The sequence below is a fragment of the Monopterus albus genome, unplaced genomic scaffold, assembly GCF_001952655.1.
Source record: "Monopterus albus unplaced genomic scaffold, M_albus_1.0 scaffold137.1, whole genome shotgun sequence".
Taxonomy (NCBI): Eukaryota; Metazoa; Chordata; class Actinopteri; order Synbranchiformes; family Synbranchidae; genus Monopterus; species Monopterus albus.
This window is the reverse complement of record NW_018128017.1, coordinates 441,768-464,019: the sequence shown is the minus strand read 5'-3', so window position 1 is coordinate 464,019 and position 22,252 is coordinate 441,768. Positions and strand designations below refer to the sequence as shown.

Below are 22,252 nucleotides of genomic sequence, written 5' to 3'. Positions count from 1 at the left end.
TACCCGTCAGCTGCCTAAGGAGTCCCATGAGCCAACCAAGCTCAAAAGGACTTCTTCTTCAGCTTGACGGCATCTCTTACTTCCGGTGTCCACCACCGGGTTCGGGAATTGCCGCCACAACAGGCACCAGAGACCTTACAGCCACAGCTCTGAGTGGCCGCATCGGCAGCGGAGGTGGAGAACATGGTCCATTCGGACTCAATGTCTCCAGTCTCCCTCGGGATCTGGTTGAAGCTCTCCCGGAGGCGGGAGTTGAGATCTCCCGGACATCGGATCCAACTCACCACCAGGTGGTCATCAGTTGACAGCTCCGCCCCTCTCTTCACCCGAGTGTCCAAGACATAAGGCCGGAGGTCAGATGAAACAACCACAAAGTCGATCATCGACCTCTGGCCTAGGGTGTCCTGGTGCCATGTGCACTGGTGGACACCCCTATGCTTGAACATGGTGTTTGTTATGGACAAACTGTGACTAGCACAGAAGTCCAGTAACAGAACACCGCTCAGGTTCAGATCGTGGGTGCCATTCCTCACAGTCACGCCCCTCCAGGTATCAATGTCGTCGCCCACGTGAGCATTGAAGTCCCCAGTAGAACAACAGAGTCCCCAGTCGGAGCACTTTCCAGCACCACTCCCAAAGATACGAAGAAGGCCGGGTACTCTGCACTGCCGTTCGGCCCATAGGCACAAACAACAGTGAGAGACCTATCCCCGGTCCGAAGCTTAACCTCATAAGTAACTAGTAGTAATAGCCGTGATGTAATATTTCTCTCTGAAATATAGCGGAATGGAAGTATAAAAAAGTTAAATGGAAATGCTCCAAGCACAAGTACCTGTAAATTGTACTTAAGTATAGTGCTTCAGTAAAGGTAATCAGCTCAGCAGACAACTGCATTATTATAGTTACCATCCAGTTGGAGACAGACTCAAAAAGTAGAATACACTCACTGTTCACTTGACTCTTGTGGCTTAATAACAGCATTAATAGCTGCAAGTGCAGATCAGCGTGCAGAGTCATTTAATTTGTCCCTCTCGTAGCTGCGACACTACAAAACAGCCAAAGCAGCTGCCACCTGGAGGCACTACAGTCCTGTAATATGCAGCATGTGCACATGTAGTGGAATCATTCGTGTTAATGTGACTGTCGTGACTTAGCATAGCTAATGGTGCAGCATCAAAGATTGCATCATTGGAACACTGGATGCTCATGAGTCTACAGTACGTAAAACATTGAACAAGCAGGGACATTATAGGCACATTATATTCATCAGTACTCTTGACTTGGATGAAGATCAGATCACATTTTATGACAATGCAGAAAACCATGAAATTCCAAAATGTTCACATACTTTTTCTTGCCACTGTACTTTTTGACTAAGCAGACACTAATGAATTAGTGTTCACAATGTAAACACTGTACACATTGTACAGAAACCAAGTTTCGAGTGAATCAAATTAATGTGGTTTGGCTAGCTCTAGAGTCACTCTGAGATTTCGTGCTTGCATTATACACAGATCCCTGGCCTCAGTAGCTGACAAGGGCAGAGTTGTTCTGACTGAGCTGGTGTATTTTGTTTTGAAGGCACTGACCTCCAACCATCTAGACACCATCAGGACGGTCATCAGCTGGGTTCTCCAGGTTATCAAGGATCTGCTCTACTCCTGGCTCATACAGCAGGGAGGCTGGGTGAGTCATGCTTCATCCATCTAGAGTTATGTGCTAAATTAATTCAAGCTATTCATTTTGCTCCTTTGAATTTTTTAGGTGGGCGTGATCCGTGGCATTTCTCGGTGGAGGACAGTAGCCATAGTGGCATCACTAGTATTGGTGGCAACTTTTGTTTACTATAGGAAGACACGCTGAGACCATCAGACCTCCCAGCCTCCCAACCAGGACGGCAGTCACTCTCCTGGTTAGATGTAGCTTGTTAAGACATTTTCTGGACAATAATAACAACCACTCCTCAGCCTCCATCTTACTAATCAGAGGTCTACTTTGTACCTAGAGGGGGAAAGCCTCCTCTCTTCTCAGGTTTCCAAAAACACAAGAAGTGCATTTAAAGCCAGCCGTCCACCTGGCCACTGTCTTCCTTCACCAGCAGCTATTTAGTTACCCTTCATGGATTCATCCTGCCTTTGGAGCAAACCAGGTCTGTGCCTTTTTTTTTTTTTTATAAATGTGCATGGCTGCAGCAGAAGATTTTAAGAACTGGAAAAGTGTTCTACACACACTAGAGCAAATTCATGTGAAGCACTTTTTTAAGTCAGCTACTGTTCTGTTTAGTTTTAATGTACAGGGTCATCTCAGGGTCAGGTAGATAATCAGGCAAGTCACAAGTTCTTTTCGTATCAGGTCGGCATTCTTCAGACTTGAGACGGCCTCAACAGGATTTTAAAGAGCTCCAAAGTGAGCGGATGTACAGGTTTAAGGATTGTGTATTTTCCCATCTAAGTATATATATATATTTTTTTTTTTATTTTTTTTTTTTATGAAAACCCTGTTTTCTGCTGTTCCTTGACCTGGAAATACAAGTGCATCCCAACAAATGTAACAGGGTCACACATTTATATTATGGCTGTCAGTTTGAAGTATTTCAGCTTCATTTGTAGCAACCTGAGGACCGCTGTTGTGTTGTGGATAGACTTGTTGGGCACTATTTGAGTTTTGAAAGTCACCTTGGCTTATATAAATTTTATAATTTGCATGAATTTATCTTTTCACTATGACAGTGACTATAATCAATACATGAAAATGTGTTTTATAAGATAAATTGTGATTCCTATAGGGAAATTAGATTATTAAATGCCTGGTCGAGAACTGCCTGCAATGCCTTCACAGACCACCAGGGGGCAATGAACCAGTAGTTGAAAACCCCTGCTGAAGGAACGTGAGCGGCCTTCACTGTTGCAGTAGGCCTTTTTCACAGCAGACATTTTGACGTTAACTGCACATTACTGATGACTGCATGCCATCTAATTGAGGTACAGTTCCAGGTCCTTGTGTTGAGCATGCTGGCTTATTGTCATGGTTCACTCAGGAACCGTTAAAAAGAAGTCAAAAGGTCTTTTGTAAAAGGGACTTTGCCAACAAACAGTGTTGCTGAACGTTGTCAGAGTTGCTGAATTAATGTAAAACTGACTCAATCTGAAGTGAATGAATTTAAATTATTTCTTATACAATTAGATTTTTAAAAGTGTAGTCTTAAGCTTCTGCTGTCGTCACAATTGAAGCTCTGTCTTCCTCAAGTTTTTATGCACACAGTCCTGTACCTGTGAACGTTTATGGAGAAAAAGAGATTTTCTAACACAGTTTAACATTGTCAGTGCTAGAACTGAATTTGACTTTTATTTTGAAAACTGTGGAATAAGTTCTCCTACCTGACCACTCTTAGTGGAAAACTTCTACTTTAAATAGTAACATTTTCACTTTACTGCTGGCAGTGATTCTGAGAATACACAGAGTCAAAGTATTGTATGTTGGGTGACCACTGTACTGTGAACACGTCTGGTTTGCACACTAGCTTAGAACTGTAGATGTATACAGTCACCAAAATCTGTTATTTATCAAGGGGTGCCTAAACTTTTGCTCTGCCAACACAAACCGTTTTCTATTCACTAACTAAATGTGGACTTGAGGAGGAACTTGAAGCAGCAGCCTAGAAACTGTTGTTAGTGGGTTTGTCACCCACCATCAGATCACTGTCATACACTCGTCTGACCACAGACAGAAGGATGTCTGTGACAACACCCCTTCATTAAAATACATTAAAATTACTTCTAAGTAACGAGAAAGGCAGAGGCTACAGAACAGACATGAACCTGCTGATAAAGAACAGAACCTGTTTGTCAAAATATTCTGTTGTCTGACAGCTGGGCTCCTCCACTGTGAATGGTGACATCTTAAAGAGCTATCTGAAAATGCTAAAATGGATGTCTCTTTTTGTCACATGTAAAATGTGTGTTCAAATGGATGCATGTTAGAACACATGTAGCCTGAGATGGTTAATGTGTCCCTTTGGTCAGCATGTGGAGACGTACAGTATGCAGTCCACTGTGTTTTTTTTTTTCCCAGCTTGGTAAATTTTTCCGTTTAGGGGTCGCCACAGCGAATCGTCAAACTGACGACTCGCATGTTGACATTTGGCACGTTTTACGCCAAATGTCCTTCTTGACGCAACCCTGATTCGAACCCGCACCGCAGCGACGAAAGCGCTGCGCCTTAACCACTAGCCTACCAGGGACGGCTATGGGTAAATATCCACAGTATTCCAACTTAATTTTCACACACCAACTTTTCTAGTGGATTTTTATGATGAACTAATACTGGTAGATTTTTTACCTGTAAAAACCTCTACAACTGTTGTGCAAAAGGTTATGTCCTCTAGTTTTTAAAAGATGTTTTGATTCTTAAAGTAAAAACATACACACACTTGGGAGGATGGAGCGGAGAAACCCTTTTCTATAGCTCTCTGGGAAAACTGGGTTCTAGATAATGAATTGATTATTTAAACTGATGCTTTTACTTGTTGCAGTGTGTAAGGGATCTGAACTGAGCAATCTGGATGACTGGGAACAGTGAGTGGCCTATAGCAGACCTAGGTGCTGTTATGTAGTGTCTGCTACCAAACTGATCATGCACTTTTGAGGGGGGTATCACACTATTTTTCTCTTGTGTTAGTGCTTTGTTAATGTGACCTGATAAATATTTTATTGTCAGAAAAAGATCTGTTTGGACCCAATTTCTGTGAATAAATTTCAGGTGTAATACTTCAGTGTCCGTTGTGTGAATGCTGTTTAGAAAGGTACAAGTGGCTCCTGACATGAGGTGATTGTGGCCTCTTGTTCCAGTTTTGACTAAACACACCAAATGTGTATGTTTATTGCCTCTTATTGTATATTTTAAGCTGATTCCAGCATTAATTAAACATTTAAGGTTTGGGCCAATTTGCATTATATATCCAGTCATGTCCAAAAATACTGGCACCCCTGCATTTCTGTCAGATAACACACCACTTCTACCAGACAATTGTTGAACTCCATTTTTGGAGTTCTGGGTGAAATGTATCAGATTTGGCTTTTCTGTGTTGTTCCAATGCAAACAAAAGAAGTAAACATGAGAATACCAAAGAATTTGTGACTGCAACAATGGCATTCTGTGTGAAATGTAATAGATGGCTCACCCACAGTGAACCAGTTGCAACAGTGTTTGTGCTTTTAACAAAAACTAAACTGTTACTGTTGGCATCTTTATGCACAACAAAAAAATTGTCTGTGATTTTGATGCCAAAATATTACCTGCACACATGTCCATTACTTTTATTTCACTTCTTCAGTTCTTTTTTTTATTATAAATTGATTTCTCTGTTTTTGTTGTTGTTTGTATTATGGGTGTAGTTAGTGTTTCAGCTTTTCAGGGCTGCAAGTCGGCCTTTTAAAGGAAACTTCCAATGTTCTAAAAACCTACCACACATGGGGGCAACAGCTCTGAATGAACCCAAAATCTGGAAGACAGTTGTTACTGGGGTCCTTCACAGAGAACAGAGAACAGTGTATGACATATTGCAGTAAAATGGTTTGCACTTGATTGTCATGCTTCAATTTTAATTAAAAAGATATTATTACATTTATTGTAATAAGAAGTGAACCAGTTGGACTGGCGCGTGTGCTTTTACCGATAGGTAAAATCATTAGGCTACTATACTATATTTGCTATAATATAATATAGGTATAATATAGAATTTGCTGTAATAAATAGTAAAACTATTTCACTAGATAATACAATCCATTTTCAGCAGCATTATGTCATATCCTACAATACTATATTCCATTATGGTAAGATTTTGTTCAAACCGCTTTGTCGTCGTCGTCCTTATTAAATGCTTATCGAACTGTGGTGACAATTGGTGCAATGTGCGCCGCTGGCAGGACATTGTGGCGCGGAACGGATCTCAGATGCGAAACTACCCGGACGAAATAAAGGTGCGACTTGTGCAACATTCTTATACCCACTGAAAGTACCGACACGTCTGTAGTGTTTTAGTCGACACGTCTCTTGCTCGAAGCTGTTCAGAAGAAGCTAGTGCTATGGTGGAGATTCAGCAGTAATGTCTGAAGCTGCTTTAGAGGAGGTCTCAGTTTTACCGTCCATTTACTGCGGACAAGGGGAGTTCCGGCTCATCCAGCAGTCTGGTAAGATAGTCAGCTCTGCGCTGTCACCGCAAAGATGAAATAAATGGCAATAATGAAGCACATCAGCATTTAACCTGAAGCTTTTGTTAAAGAGCTGCGAAAAGGAGAATTAGAAACATCAGTGCTCATACGGCCCATTGCACCAGTTACTTAAGTAAATCCAAGTTTCCTAATACTTTTATGGAAATATTAATATTGCCAAATAGATACTAATAATGAGACAAATATAGCTAATGGTTTTAAAGTGAAGAATGTCATGTGTCCTCAGTAAAGACTTTCCTATTCAGAAATACCTTAAAAGCCAGTAGAAGTGGACCAGAACTGTTTGTCTATCTCTTTATTTTATTTCACTGTTGGAGAAACATGGTGAAAGCAGATGCTGGCATGGTTTAGGCCCATATGTCCCCTTAGCCAGAAAGGGTCATTGTAAATCAGTACAAAGTTGTTCTGAGCGGTCACTCTTATCCTGTGGTGAAACGTTTCTGTCCTGATGGGAGTGCTATCCTCCACGATGATCCACAGGACACGAGGGTCACTTAATGGTTATGAGTATGAAAATGATGTGAACCAGATGCTGTGGCCTTCAGTGACCAGACCTCAGTCCAGTTAAACACCTGTGGGAGATTTTACAGTTGAACACCTGTGGGAGATTTTAGATGTGTTAGACAGCGTCTCCGCCATGAGGGAACATCTTTTTCATCCCTCCAGTTGAGTTGAGAGACTTGGAGACTTGAAGCCAAGGTGCACTGAAGCTGTTCTGGCAGCAGGTGGTGGCCCAACGCCTTACTGAGACAGCTTGTGTTGGGTTTTCCTTTCATTTGTTACCAGTTTGTATAAGTTATTACCAGGATGGGCATTTCATTGATGGTACGTAATGTTGTGTGGCACTGCAGCATCACAGTCAACTCATTCTGATTCACTGAACAAGAATGTGGATGTTAGATTTCAAAAAGTTGCAGTTGAACTCTGTGATTTTGACATTTACTTTAGTGACTGTTCATGCCATGGCACTGCTGTAACGTTACTCTGTTTGCCTTGCAGCTGAGGATGGCCTCCTGGTCCAAATCAACAGCACTGTTGGAGGAGAAACAGGACTGGATGTGAGCCTGCTGTTCAATCTGCACCCCCACTACCCTTGCTGTCCCCCCAACATCTCTGTCTCCTCCACTCGTCTTTCCAGGACCCAGTGTCACAGCATCAGACAAAAGCTGCTGGATCAAGCTGCAGCCTTACCATCAGAGCCAATGGTTTATAAGCTAGTAGAGTGTTGACAGGTTAGCAACTAAACTTACTGACTGTCAAATGAGCTATAACCTTTTCAGCAGTTTGTAGCCTGCTTGGGTAAAAATTCACCAAAGGTAAACTATTAGGAAACAAAAGAGAAATTAAATCTGTGGAGGACAATAAATCATTATTATAACTGATGTACCCATTTTGTGCTTTGTTTTGTGCAGCAGTGTAAGGAGCTAGCAGAGGAGTGCACAGGAGGCGAGAAGGAGGTGAAACAGAGAGAAGAAGAGGAATGGACTGCAGTGCTGCTATTGGACCACATCCGATCTAGAAATCGTTATGTTGGACGACTGGAGCAATGGACCCAGCAGCTGCAGCTGGCTGGGAGGTTACTACTGGGTCGAAGTATACTGATTATTTTGCAGGGAGCCAGAGCTGACATCAAGGTACCAAGCTGTATGTTTAACACTGTGTCACACAGAGTCTTGCAGACAGTACTTCTTTTACAGTATACACAGCATACTCTGGCCGCATAGTGTCTATGATGCCATGGATATGCCTGCATTAGCTGTTCTGTGATTACTCTTACTAACATGAACTGAGACAGCATCACCGCACAGAATCTGACCCTGGAGTGCTTCTGTCAGATGTGGCGGATGTGCTACCAATAAAACACAGAGGTTCAGGAATATAGTAGCTTGAAGTCACCACATTGCCAGCGCAGCCTTGTCAGTGCACTGTATGTACTTAGTGCTAAGCTTAATAGAAACTAATGTGTAGCAGTCACAAACAGTGGCAGGTACAGGATGCATAATACAGTACAGTAATGAAACAGCTCAGCCTAGAATACACAACCCATACTGTGAGGTACCAAAAACTGTGAGGAAACAACTTCTGCAGTTTTGATTATTGAATGTTCCAAAATGTTTTACTCAAACAAGAGGCTGCATCTCAAAAAATGAAAGTCAGCATTACTTTGGTGCAGTTTGACTGTAAATGGAAAGTCAGAAGGAAAACAGAAAACTATGGGACAGCAAATAGCTGGAAGGTGTGAATATTATGGCCTGTGTGTTTCTGTCACAGTACAGTCTGATTATGGTACAGTCTGATGATACTGCAGTAGCCACAGCATGTTAGTACTGCAGTAATATTAAAACAAGCTCGCTACAGTTTATAACGGGTCATTTGGCAGTCACCAAGTGGGTAATTGCACAGCAGTTCAAACTGCAAAACTGAGCGCCCAACAACAGCAGACTTGGCAAAAATGAAGCTGCTGATGTAGAAGAAGAGTGTGGAGGGTGTCAGTACTCTATGTACATAACACTCTGTAACGTCTGACTGCACTCTGCAACTCGAATGTTGCACATTTTCTGTGTATTCTTTCCAAATGTGTTTTGTGGTCAGCTCCAGGATGACTCCTGCCATGTGCTGCTTCTCCATGTGCACTGTGTACTGTTCTGACTGTAATCATTGTCTGTCCAGGAGTTTTGCCACCGGTTGAAGTCTGTAAAGGTGGACGTGGATTCCTCAGGCAAGAAATGCAAAGAGAGGATGATGAAGGTTCTTATTGAGTCCCCTTCAGCTTTCTGTTGTGGACACAGGTATGAATCACAGACTGATGTAGCAGAGACATGGATTGAAGGCAGAACTTCTAGGGCCATATAGTCAGTGTTGGGTCACGCATGATTATTACTGCAGCTTTCATGGTCTCTTTCTATCAGTCTCCAGGGTTTTGTAGTGAAGAACTACCAATCATTAGCAGAGCTGACTGCAGCCTTCCAGGACCTGCACATGACTGAGCTTTACCAGAAGATACTGCCATCATTAAGTGACTGAGAGTAAACAGGTCAGCAAAGTGATGGAACCTAGACTGAGAGGAATCTTGACAAATCCAGACTGAGCAAGCACTGCCTGAAGGGAGGAACAGATACTCACAGGAAGAAAGCAACTGTTAAAAGCCTCCTCTCTTTACACAATGACAGCACACAGATATCGGTGTTGTAGCATCACAACAGACACACTGAGGCTCTGATGTCTAATCAAAATAACTTTTTTTTTTCTTACGTTTATTTTGACTCCAATTAAATTATCATTGTGGGACTGATAAGGATAATCACCTTTATTGGCCAAGTATGTTACACACAAGGAATTTGTTTCCGGTACAGAATCTATGGCAGCCATCTGTGGCGCCAACTCATCCGATGGCTCTAATCATCGGGGGCAACGGGGGGGGTTCAGTGTCTTGGCCAAGGACACTTTGACACATGGACTGGAGGCACTGAGATTCAAACCTTCTGGCTGGGAGACAACTGCTCTACCCACCGCACCACTGTCACCTCCCACCACATAAGGGATTAACAGGCCAGGCATATGTTTTATTATTTCTGGTTACCTGTACGTAAAAGTATTATCCTAATAAAACTCATTTGAGTTGTTACTATTCAGGCACTTTTATAAAAGAGTCCAGTCTTTTTAGAAACAGTTTTTTTCAACCTAGGATTCTTTTATTCATTTGATTCATATTTAGCAATCCGAGCTTAACAGACTGAACCCCTTGGCTGCTGCCATCACAATCCTTTTTGACAGCAGGTGTTTTGAATTGTCAGGAAAAGCAGCAGTTACTAATAAAAGTACTGATGGCTCTGTTGCATTCAAGTGTCTCAGTAGGTGTGAAGATGTGAATACCTTTACTTAAGGCATATGATGTAAAGGTGTTAATATGAGAGACAAAACACTCCCCTAGTTGGAAGCAGGAATACATACATGTCATACTGCAGCCCAATAAAGCAGAAAGACATAGCTGGTCTAAATAAATGTGGAAACTACAGTATGTTGTCAAAATTCACATAGAAGACCAAAAAAGCAATTTTTTTTCAATTAAATTCCCATATATCTTCTTGATAAGTGATTGTTTTTATGCTAGAACTGTCATTATGTAAATTAAGCAAGCTAAAACCCTATCCCTGCTTGTTTACAACACATGTTAATAAGATGAACAGTCTTCTGTTGGGCTAGATGAAGCATCACACATCTTTTTTCCTCTAAACTTAGCCTTTGATTTAAATGTACGTTCAGTGTATTGGCTGTGATTTCATCACAGGTTCTGTGAAGTGTAAGTTTGTCATCCTATTTGGATGTTTGAGTGAAAGACTTTATTGAAGATCATATGCTGTAGGTATGTGTTGGTCTGTTGATAGTGTGATGTCACCTGTAGCCAGTTCCTGCAGCTTTGCTATCTTTACATCAGGGACACAGTGAAAAGAATCAGCTGCTTTATTGTAGCTACATGTTTAGTTTCCCTTAGTTAGCTCATGCTAACTAAGGGAAACTAAACATGATGCTCGGTTTGTTTGTGAACATTCTCTGACAGTTACTGTTTAAAACAAAAACAAGGCACACTGTCAAAAATATAACTCATTTCTTAAAAAGTGTTAAGTGCTATTTCTGCCTTGATCAGCTTGGCCTTACACAGTACTATCAGTATTTAGGAATATCTCACTTTCTAAAACCAATGACCAGGAGGACTGTGGAGCATATGTTGTAAATGACCATAATGGCCAGCGCACAGCAAGATATGTTGGAGATAACACAGCGTTTTTGGAGCTCAGTATCAGCAACACTGAATCCAACATTCTGCCAAACTGCAGTAAACTCACAGGTAAAAAATGCATCTTTAATCTTTTGTTACCAAAATCAGTTGTCTATGTTTACTTACTGAACAGCCTGGTCCAGACAAATGTGTATATTGTGAAATTAATTGATGTCCTGCCTTCAGCTGAGCAGATGACTCTAGCAGGAAGGTATGATATGAGACAGAAAGAATCCATCTGATCCGTAATGAGAGTATCTGTATCGTTAGCAGAAACACACAAAGGATACAAACCGATGAGCGAGTTTCAGCACATTCCAGCTGGTTCAGTGCAATAATTTAAACCTCCGGTCACTCACCACCCCTATTATATGTTTCCCTCCAGAACACTTTAACATCATATGGGTCTATGAGGGCTTGTCTGCATGACTGCTGGCCTGGGCTTGTACCTTCATGCCACCATCTTCACTAAGGTTTGGTTTGATTTTTATTATCTCAATAGTGAACATGGAGGGAAAGCTGTTTTTCAGTATTGTTCCTGTTTGATATTTTTTAGTTGATTTGTTAGTTGAAGGTGCAGTGGTTAGCACTGTCACCTCACAACAAGAAGCTTCCTGGTTCAAACATTATGGCCTCCTGTGGCCTTTCTTTGTGGAGTTTGCATGTTCTCCTTGTTCCTGTATGGGTTTTCTCTGTGCACTCAGGCTTCCCCCTCACAGTCCAAAGATGTGGTTAAGTTAGGTTGACTGGTGACTGTAAATTGCCTGCGAGTGGGAGTCTATGTCAGCCCTGTCATAGATTGGTGACCCCTCATCCAGTGTCAGCTGGGATTGGCTCCAGCCCCACCACAACCCACTTCTGGATACGTGGTATAGATAGATGATGGATATGCCAGTTGTTATTTTTCAGTATACTATTACTGAGTATCACCTCAGGAATATTTATATTGACATTGCAGAATGGACCCCCTGTTATAGCAAGGTTACAGATTTGCATGATAATGTGTTTCTGTGATATTATGTGCATATGGTTTAATGCTGTGTCTTAGAGGCTTGTGAAGGTTTTATGACGGATGTAAGGAATTGTGCTGACTACATTTTGTCTATGAAAGGTGCCTGAGAAAGGGAGGACAAGGTGAGTCCTTGCATTACAAGACTTGAAGGGATTAGAGAAGCAGACAGGGTGATATCTGCAGCATAGTTTTATACATGATGGAAGGATGTAACTGTTCCATGAAACTATTTTTGTTTGTTAAGACTGTGATAACTCTACATGAGGGTTCACACCTCTGGCCTCTCAGCTGAGATAGATATCCATCCTATCCAGTGTCCTCTACTTTGGGACAGTGTAATTCTCCACTAGTGGAATTTCACATATCAATTCTTATGTTGAGTGGTGATCATTTTTGCAACAAACTCAGTCACCCAAAAGAGCAGAGAAATCAAAGTTTCAGAAAGTCTGTAATCAGCTTAAATGTTTAGTTTGCCTCGGTGCAACACGAGTTCACCTGTAAAGAATAAAGAATTTTCCTGGAGGTAGAAATGGTGTTCTTAAAAGTACAGAATATTTCACCATTTATCCATCCATTTTCCTCCACTTATCCGAAACACCTCCCTAGGAAGGCGCCCAGGAGGCATCCGAAACAGATGCTCGAGCCACCTCAGCTGGCTCCTCTCGATGTGGAGGAGCAGCGGTTCTACTCTGAGCTCCTCCCGGGTGACTGTGCTCCTCACCCTATCTCTAAGGATGCGCCCGGCCACCCTGCGGAGGAAGCTCATTTCGGCCACCTGTATCTGGGATCTTGCCCTTTTGGTTATGACCCAAAGCTCATGACCATAGGTCAGAGTCGGAATGTAGATCGACCAGTAAATCAAGAGCTTCGCCTTACAGCTCAGCTCCTTCTTCACCACGACGAACCGGTACATCGACCGCATTACTGCAGAAGCTGCACCGATCCGCCTGTCAATCTCCCGTTCCATCCTTCCCTCACTCGTGAACAAGACCCCAAGATACTTGAACTCCTCCACTTGAGGCAGGAACTCTCCACCAACCTGAAGGGAACAAGCCACCCTTTTCCGACTGAGAACCATGGCCTCGGATTTGGAGGTGCTGATTCCCACCCCAGCCGCTCGGCCCCTGGCTGCACCTAGAAATTCTGTCCATAAAAATAATGAACAGAACCGGTGACAAAGGGCAGCCCTGCCGGAGTCCAACATGCACCGGAAACAAGTCTGACCTACTGCCGGAAATGTGAACCAAGCTCCTGCTCCGGTCATACAGGGACCGGACGGCCCTTAGCAAAGGGCCCCGGGCCCCATACTCCCGGAGCACCCCCCACAGGACGCTGCGAGGGACACGGTCGAATGCCTTCTCCAGATCCACGAAACACGTGGACTGGTTGGGCAAACTCCCATGAACCCCTGAGATAGATCATTTGTGCATATTCTCACTTATCCTTGCTGCAAACTAAAATCGAAGACATCTTGGTGTAAGTCTATTTTATTCTTTCTCGCTTGCATAGGTGAAGTGGACAATTAATTTTCACCACACCCTCATGTTCCAGTTTGCTGAGGTGGTCGCCCAGTGGATCAGGGAGGATTTCTAAGTGTTATGGTAGAACCTGGGGCGGCATGACACCATTGTGCTTAACACTGTCACCTCACGGCGGGCTTTTCTGTGTGGAGTCTGCATGTTCTCCCTGTGCCTGCGTGGGTTCTCTCCAGGTACTCCAGCTTCCTCCCACAGTCCAAACACATGCAGCTTAGGTTGATTGGTGTCTCTAAAATGCCACTAGGAGTGAGTGTGTGTGGTTGTTTGGTCTACATGTCAGCCCTGTGACCCAACCCCCCCGCGATCCTGTTCAGGAATAAGCAGTATAGAAGATAATGGATGGATGGTTGGACCTTATGAATGCCTATGGGTCAATAGCTGGTTGGGATTACTCTGGAATTTCAACATATCCCAAGTAACATGGGAAACCGCATTCTGGATTACTACACAGACTTAGGCTGAGTGTATTTTCAGGGGTCATAACATCTTCAGTGACATCAAGGGGAAGAGAAGAAGGGGATTATTACAGGATGCACTGTCATCATTGTCCTCTTCTCCCTAGCCCCCAGAGGCCCACAGTTGTAAGACTGCAACATCTATTTTAAACTGTCTAGCACAGGGGTAGGCAATCTCAGTCCTCGAGTGCCTCTGCCCTGCTTGTTATCCAACCCTCCCTGCCCTACCTACGGCTGACGATCTGGATCAGACGTATTCACTCAATCAGAAGTTGGAAGATAGCATCTTAAATACAGGTGGAGTGAGGACAAAGTGAATCAGTATGGGTGACGGTGATTCAGTGGGTAGAGCGGTCATCTCCTAACTGGAGGGTTGGAATCACTGCAGTCTGCAGTCCCCCAAGATGCCCCTGATGGTTAGAGCCGTCGGTGTGAGTTGGTGCCGCAGATGGCTGCCTCGGTTCTGTACCGAAAACAAATTCCTTGTGTGTAACATATTTGGCCAAACACAGGTATTATCCTTATTACTATTATTATTATCCATATCTTCCAGCTTCTGATTGACTGAACTTACCCGAAAAACAAGCAGGGCAGCATCACTCGAGGAGTGGGATTACCCACTCCTGGTCTAGTGCTATCTGTAGTACCTACAGTACTCCTGACTGATTGTAGACAAACGCTACGTATCCCAACACCCCAGATTCTGAACTGTATCACTGCAACATTTTTGGTGGGAAAATAGTAATACTGTAAGATTTACAGTTCTCTCATTTAGGCCAATTTCAACAATTATCTAATTATTTGACCTGTAGTATTTTTTTCTTTATCCTAAAGATGTTTAGTAATAGAATATTTTAATACATTTTTTTAAAGTAAAATATACATGATTTGGATGCATTTATTTTAATGTTGCAAAAATGTAACACTGGGCTTCAATGGGCATCACTTCTCCACACAATAGGCCCCATTACTGTGTTATAGGTGCCACCTATGGCAGTAGGAGGGGTGTGGATATGACATCTGTATCATGTTTGTAGCAATGAACATTGTGGTGAAGTTGGCTGAGGTAGAGTGTAGGGGACCTATGATCAAATCTGGGATCTGACAACCACCCATCAGAGCATTCATGGTTGACCTGACAGTCACTACAAAGATGTCTCCAGGATGAAGCTGGATTCTGTGGGGACTGGGGAGGACCTCATTGCATGGACACAAGTCCCCTTGTGATCAGAGGTGGTAAGCTGGTGGATTGCTGCCAGTTCACAGTGGGGGGGAACCTGTATGCCAAACCTGATGAAGAAGCCTGTAAAGAGCCTTGGCTCATTAAAGGCCGCAGAGTCAATCAGAACCTCAATGGAGGAACCCAACAATGGTGTATTAAGTTCTTTTTCAGTAGACAAGTTAGAGCAGGCAAGTAAGGCTTCGATTTGCCAGTGTTGGCTCCTCCCATGTATCTGGTGGCAATATCAGCTGTGGAAGAACTAGAAAAGAAGATTTCCAGCACCAGCAGGGGTGGCTGGGACTCCCAAGATTATTGAGCAACACAGCCTTATACTGGAAGAAGAACAAGACTAACTTCCTCTTAGTTCCATCACAGAGGAGTTCATGAACATCCGTGCCAGGGAAGTGCTGCAACACAGACAGTCAGGCAACCCCAAGGTCTCTCAAGCTGGCATTGATATGAAGACAGGCAAGAAATGGACGGCCAAGGATGCTGTTGAAAAGGCAGAGGCAAGACTGCACCACAGTGCACTAATAGACTTGGTGACTACTGGACAAGCGGGACCGGGGTTGTTCCCCATGCCCCACTATGACAAAGTCTGTGGAAGAGAGGCAGCAGGCGGTGAAAGCAGTAGAAAAAGTCAGCTGGAATGTGACAGCAGGGAGCATGGACAAGGTGGGATCAGACGGTCGAGTGCAGTATCACATGGGGGGACCTGTGGTGCGCAGAACCCTGGTGCATTAAGTTCTTTGTTCGATCTGCCTGTTTTATCCAGTCCTGCACCTCTGGGGGAAGGCTGAGTCGCTTTTCAAGCACATCTTAGCATCATTGGCATAAGCTACTGAGACCATTTGCACAGATATTCCCCTGTGTAAGAACACTGTAGTAGACAACTGGAGATTTGCTGGCCAATCTCTCTGCCAAGCCATCAAGCCAATTGAGTTCAATTAAATTATATTCATTTTATACAAGGGAGGGTACAGGGAGAGAGCATAAACTATGGGAAGGAGGAGACACAAAGTTAATGACATGCAGTGGTGGAATATAAATGTATGGAGAGTGAGGAGAGGAGAGGTGCTTGATGCATCATGGGAGGTCCCCCAGCAGTATAAGCATAATAGCAGCAGGGTCACCTGAACAAGCTTTATGAAAAAGGAATGATGAAAAGTGTCCCATGATGTAAACACTTAACTATTTTTCACTAGTGACATATAATTTCTGATTTCAACCGGTCCAAATAGATAGTTCTAATATACTTGTGCAATGAAGCTTCAAGAGATGAATTGATGTTAAAGCACCCAGCTTCACTTGGCTGCATAATACAACGACCAACAAGTGTGCATAGCTATTCAATAAAACAGGTTGTCAAAGCCAACTTTTATCAGTTTGTAGGATGAAGGCATCTGCACAGTAACATTTTCAAGGTTATGCAACTAACACTGTGATAAAAGTTAGGAAAGGTTCTTCAATGTCTGTGCATATTCTTCTACACTCACCAGCAATTCAATGCAACATTTCTGCCTCAACATCTGTGTATATGAAGCTCAAAGTGTTTCAGTTTTTGTTGAAATTGTCATAAATGTGTAAATTCAATTATATGTTTGTTAGTGAGGTCATAGTTAAAGGTGGTGTTGTACTGGACTGCATTATGCTAAGTCAGTGATGACAAAGCCCTGCAGGTGTGTCTTCATACGTAACATTAATGAGTTGGTTCATTTACTGGCTGCTCATAGTAAGATAATTCATTCATTAGCTGGAATATTTCTTCAAAAATTGGTAGATGCTAAATGTAGTCCATCTAGTATAGTTTGGTCTTTGTGTCTTTTGTAATTATGATAATTATGCTTATTACATTTATTGGTCCATTAGATACGTGGTTATATTATCTGGTATGGAATCTGCCTGTATATGGCTGAGAAAAAAGAAAAACCTTAGAAATCACGATTACCAGCTTCATTCCTCCTTACATTTGAGTAAAAACAGTTTTAAACAGTACTTTGTTTTGTTGTAAAAAGAACATTCATTATAATGCAGTTTTGTTCAATACAGTAGGTGTTTGAGAATTTGTACACATTCCACATACTGCAGGCACTGTTTTAAGGAGATCTATGAAAATCTTTAGCAACCTGCAGAACAGTAACTGAAGAGCTCTTTTCAAACTTTGATACAATTTGTTGTTATTTCCTTTTAATGCTGACTATGTAAGAGAGAAACAGGTGTCAGGTGGTTGGCTCGTCATCCGTTCATCATACAGGTACGGCAGCAGAACTGACGGTAAAGCTTCTTCTCACACAGACGGTTGGACTTGACCATGTCGCAGAACATTTCATCAGCTGACAGAGCACAGCAAAGCCAACGAAACAGACATAAGCACAAGAACTTTAATGTCTGCCCCCTGTTAAAGTGCCAAGTTAAATCTGCTTTGTATCAAACCATTCCCTACCTTTTGGGAAAATGACTGATAACCAGTTTTTTTGGAAAATAATATCTTGAAATCATGTAGAATTTAAACAGGCTAGCACACTGAACAATACCTATGAAATCTACATACAGTAGGTAACTTATGGATACATTATATGCAGAATATGAGGCCCTTTACATTTACACCTGGTATTAAGTGTTTGTTCTGCTTGCACTGTACTCAAATCCCAAATTAAAATTCCATATTCTGCTGTAGTATGTGTGACTCAACTTACTTTTGACTTAGCAGCTCCTATGTAGCTAAGAGGAATAGCTGGAGTTAGGTGGCCTTCCAGTGGATGTGTACTACATCACACAGACATTCTTGGTGAATCAAGCTGATGTTTGGATATAATTTCAAACTCACCATTATTACACGATGCATTTGCGATGCAAGTCCTGCTGACCAGACTATAGCCATCTTTGCATTTGGTGCAAGTCGTTCCGGGGCCTCCACAGCTCAGACAGTTTTGCTCACATCTGGAGACACAGAGTGACATATGTAATTCCAGTAGAACATAGCTGTAGTCATCAAATCCTGAACAAAATCCTATCTGTTCTATTTCCTATTATAAAAGGCTAATTGTCTGGGGGTGCTACAGCAAGCACAATTAATACTAAATGTACTTTTTCTGACTGAATGATATGAGATATATTATTCTCACCTGTGACACATGTTATTAGGGACTCCTGCTGCCTCTTCAGAGTAGTAGCCAGGGCTACAGGTCTGTACACACCTCCACTCCTGCTGCAGGTAGCCCTCAGCACACTGGATACACTTCTCCTCACTCGGCCCTGGGAAACACAGATTTGAAACCTAAAGTCAAGCAAGATCAAAACGTGCAGGCCACTGTACAACACAGTATCAGGAGCACACAGTGCTTTTGAAAAGAAGTGTATAATCATACTTCTGAATCGCTTTGTCTGCTAAACCACAGGTTTCTGAATCAGCATTTCTGCTTCTAGGATTCTTCTGTGTGTAGAAACTGCATATACCTGGCAAACACACTGACCTGTACAAGTCCTACAAGATGAATGGCATGGCTTGCACATCATCTCTTCCAGATGGAAAAAGGTTCCATTGGTGCATTCAGGGACACAAGTCACCCCTGCCAGACTACAACAAAAAAACCCAAATGATATTAAGCCAACGTTCATACGTATATGAGTAGTAGCTAGTCTATTTGTCTTTACACACCTGTAGCCTTCATTACAGGCACTGCATCTGTCTGCGTACCTCAGGCATCTCCTACAGGTGTCGTGACACTTCGAACACTGTTTTTGATCTGGCATAGACAGCAATCACTGACATCAGAGTAGTGGTGGAAATAACACTGAGACTCCTGGATTTTCCTAACATCTAAATTGGTCTATGTCATTTTTTTTTAAAGGCCTTTATTTAAGCTCAAACGTTCCAAAATCTACAGGTTTAATTCATATAACAATTCAGACAGAGATCAGTGATGATAACTAAAGGTACCCGGTGAGCTTTTCTTGAAAGTTCTCTGCAAAATCAGATTTTGAATATTCTGAAACCTGCATTGTTTACATCAGTGTTTTTCCTACTGCCTTTTACTTGCACATTACCTCCACATTACCCACAATCAGCTGTCGGTCAGTAGTATAGCATAAAGCCAGAAAAAAAAAACAGGCAACCATTAACAAGAGCACCACTCCATCGGACCATTAGTGGTAAAAAATAAATAAATAAATAAAAAAGACTCCACGGGATACCTTTTAGGTTTCAAATGTTTAGCTAGACTATTTTGGCCAGTTTCAAAACAAAAGCCATTTATCAAAAGATATTGACTGCAACATAAAACGTTTCTCTTGAAACTTTGGATATAACAACGACCACTGATGATTACTACTTCTTTTACTACTATTACTAACAATAATAATACTGTAAGCCCATTAGTCCATCATTATCCACTTGGACACTTCCATTTGGATGGACAGTACTCTTCTTTCTGTTATAACTAGCTTGCTAATATGAATAGGAAACAAATGTGCTTTCTTTGGGACACTTTTAGATTTCTTATGTAGTCCTAGTGTGTGTGTTTTCATCTGTGTGTTATAACATACATACATTTGAACCATTTAAAGCTTAACCCCTCAGTTATGATACCAAACACCCTCTTTGTCCCCCAACACATCCCAAACCACAAGGAGACAGTAAATAAGAATGGTCAGAGTAAAAAGGTTGCAAATGTCTGATTTACATGGCTGATCATATATTTGTTGAAAGACCAAGTGAGTTCAGTCTACACTCTGCATGTGGTAACTTACAGTTATCAGCAAAGTAACCTGGGGGGCAGGTATCAATGCAGCTGGAGCTGAGTGTGTTGAGGTAAAGGCCTCTGCGACAGGAGAGACAGTCTCCGGCTGATCGGCCAACACACTTCTCACAGCCTTTATGGCAGCGTCTACAGCGACGGGACACTGTGTCCTCGTAGTGTCCCAGTGGACAGTGGCTCACGCAGGCTCTACACACACATACAGGAAGGTGCAATGAGAGTCTAGCCTGTAGCACAATATAGACTTAACAGTTATAAATTAGACTCAGAGTTGTCGGGGGGAGAAATTATTTCACTGCTAGAATTTAAAAGGCCAAGCTAAACAACCAAACCACTTTGACTTGAGATTTAACAAAGGCTAGTCAGAGTGAAATGACAAGGGAACTACACATTACGCAATAAAAGGTATTTATAATTAGTAAATGTGATTTTTAATGAGCGTTGGAACTTTATTCATCATTTACTGTCACATCACAGTGTGTGTGAACCCTGTGGGTTAAGCTACTGGTCAAAATCAGCCTATTCAGCAGATAACAAACAACAGCCTCATTCATCTGGACATGTGTTTATTTAGCTGCTAAAGTCTCCACTGTGTTCACCAGCTAGCCTAACCGTGTCTGTGTGCTGCTGAGCAGGTAGAGTATAATGGTTTGTTAGAGGTCTTTTCAGGAAAACTGCAAAAAGTGCAGCTTATGAAAGTAAAGTTAAAACCAAAACAATGAGCTAAAGACTTCCGTACTGTAGAAATGTAAGAAACTGCAGAGTTGGCAATAATTCTCTGTGGGATTGTCACTATGAGCAATACCATAGACCCAGTGTCACATCCTAACCCCTTTATTTTCAGAAGTATGTCTACATTTCCAAACTCTTTGCACTGAAGTTGGTGTCACTTTCCACCTGCACACCCTGTCTGGTTCTATTTCCTTCTTACCTGTCATTTTTTGACCTGCTCAAGCTGAAATGGATACAGTTGAGGCAGTGGTCAGCATCTGGTCCATCACAGCCCTGGTCTCCACACTCACTGTGGCAGGGTCCTATGTGAACCACACTGATTGATCATCACCACCATCATCATCTTAAACAACATGCTGGATTTATTTATTTTTTTACATATTTATCATATGTGACAAGACATTACAGGGTGAATGCCAACTTATTCCTGAGTCTGCCTGGTTATAAGCAGAGTGCTACCAACCAAATTTTAATTAGAATTTGGTAACTGCAATATTATATACTCAAGATTAAATGTGAAAATTTGGAAGTATTTTCTCTCACCATTGTACTCCTCCTTCTCCTCGTCTTGGAGCTCTGGCTCCTCCAGGACCTCATCTGGGCCTGGGGTTTCCAAAAGACTTGAATGGTGGTGCTGAGTACTGTAGGGCTGGTAAGGGTTCTGGGAGGTGCCATGAAGGATCAATGTCCATTCTTTTAGTTTGCCTGTGCCAAGTAGGAATAATAATAATAATGATAATAAAGCTTTTTTGTAAATTGCAGTAAGGGTAAATCGAAATTTCAGTGTGTTCCTGAGTGTGCCTGTGTTGTTGCACCTTACCCAACACCTCAGGTCTGCGTGGCCTTGATGGTGAGTCAGTAATCTCCAGAGACCACAAGCCCTCTGCCCTCTCACCCCAAAAATGAATAGTCATGAACTCCCAGTTCCTGAAACCCTCACTGGAACTATCAAACAACCTGTAAACACAGTGCACAGTGGTAAAGGTGGCATTACGCAGATTAAAGCTCTATGTGCTTTGTTTATTTAATAATATAATATTTCTACTGGTGTAGAACATAAAACAGTTGAGGCAGTGGTCAGCATCTGGTCCATCACAGCCCTGGTCTCCACACTCACATTATGTGACACTATTTAAATTCTGATGAACCTGATGAGTTGAACAATTTCATCCATCCATCCATCCATTTTCCTCCGCTTATCCAGGACCGGGTCGCGGGGGCAGCAGTCTAAGCAAAGATAGCCAGACTTCCCTCTCTCCAGACACTTCCTCCAGCTCCTCCGGGGGAATGCAAAGGCGTTCCCAGGCCAACCGAGAGACATAGTCCCTCCAGCGTGTCCTCGGTCTTCCCCGGGGTCTCCTCCCAGTGGGACATGCCCGGAACACCTTCCTAGGAAGGCGCCCAGGAGGCATCCGAAACAGATGCCCGAGCCACCTCAGCTGGCTCCTCTCGATGTGGAGGAGCAGCGGTTCTACTCTGAGCTCCTCCTGGGTGACCGAGCTCCTCACCCTATCTCTAAGGGTGCGCCC

The 22,252-nt window shown here is 42.6% G+C and overlaps 3 protein-coding genes across 9 annotated transcripts in view; 2 read left to right on the top strand and 1 right to left on the bottom strand.

The window, feature by feature from the left end:
* Positions 1–5,001, top strand: part of LOC109967870 (apoptosis regulator BAX) — a 17,749-nt gene extending 12,748 nt beyond the window's left edge. Inside the window, exons 5-7 of one of the 5 annotated variants that reach the window (XR_002276006.1) lie at positions 1,582–1,686; positions 1,765–2,149; positions 4,532–5,001. Coding sequence is in view for 2 of the 5 variants with exons in the window: in XM_020613737.1 (XP_020469393.1) it covers positions 1,582–1,686; positions 1,765–1,863 (204 nt within the window). In the remaining 3 variants the exon portion in view is untranslated. Of the gene's footprint in view, positions 1–1,581; positions 1,687–1,764; positions 3,144–4,531 lie in introns of those variants that run through there. The other 4 variants (XR_002276007.1, XR_002276005.1, XM_020613737.1 and 1 more) reach the window with 4 other exon arrangements.
* Positions 5,002–5,954: 953 nt separating this feature from the next.
* rwdd3 (RWD domain containing 3) lies at positions 5,955–9,582 on the top strand. Its single transcript, XM_020613696.1, has 5 exons — positions 5,955–6,188; positions 7,230–7,456; positions 7,643–7,864; positions 8,901–9,019; positions 9,140–9,582. Exons 1-5 carry the CDS (start codon positions 6,104–6,106, stop codon positions 9,252–9,254), a joined length of 768 nt encoding a protein of 255 aa, XP_020469352.1. The 5' UTR covers positions 5,955–6,103; the 3' UTR covers positions 9,255–9,582.
* A 4,983-nt stretch (positions 9,583–14,565) lies between these two features.
* pcsk6 (proprotein convertase subtilisin/kexin type 6) overlaps positions 14,566–22,252 on the bottom strand; it is a 40,367-nt gene continuing 32,680 nt past the window's right edge. For 2 of the 3 annotated variants that reach the window (XM_020613707.1, XM_020613708.1), the window contains exons 13-21: positions 21,544–21,680; positions 21,267–21,428; positions 20,923–21,025; positions 19,984–20,180; positions 18,893–18,980; positions 18,708–18,811; positions 18,360–18,489; positions 18,062–18,174; positions 14,566–17,567 (exon numbers count right to left, since the gene is read on the bottom strand). In XM_020613707.1, coding sequence (XP_020469363.1) covers positions 17,470–17,567; positions 18,062–18,174; positions 18,360–18,489; positions 18,708–18,811; positions 18,893–18,980; positions 19,984–20,180; positions 20,923–21,025; positions 21,267–21,428; positions 21,544–21,680 — 1,132 coding nt within the window. In that variant the 3' untranslated portion in view covers positions 14,566–17,469. The remainder of the gene's footprint in view (positions 17,568–18,061; positions 18,175–18,359; positions 18,490–18,707; positions 18,812–18,892; positions 18,981–19,983; positions 20,181–20,922; positions 21,026–21,266; positions 21,429–21,543; positions 21,681–22,252) is intronic. The other variant, XM_020613709.1, reaches the window with a different exon arrangement.

Excerpts from the sequence above, each read along its gene's own strand:
- rwdd3 (XM_020613696.1), top strand. The coding sequence starts at position 6,104 with ATGTCTGAAGCTGCTTTAGAGGAGGTCTCAGTTTTACCGTCCATTTAC. Across the intron at positions 6,189-7,229 it reads CCGGCTCATCCAGCAGTCTG|CTGAGGATGGCCTCCTGGTC; the intron begins GTAAGATAGTCA and ends TTTGCCTTGCAG. Across the intron at positions 7,865-8,900 it reads GAGCCAGAGCTGACATCAAG|GAGTTTTGCCACCGGTTGAA; the intron begins GTACCAAGCTGT and ends TTGTCTGTCCAG.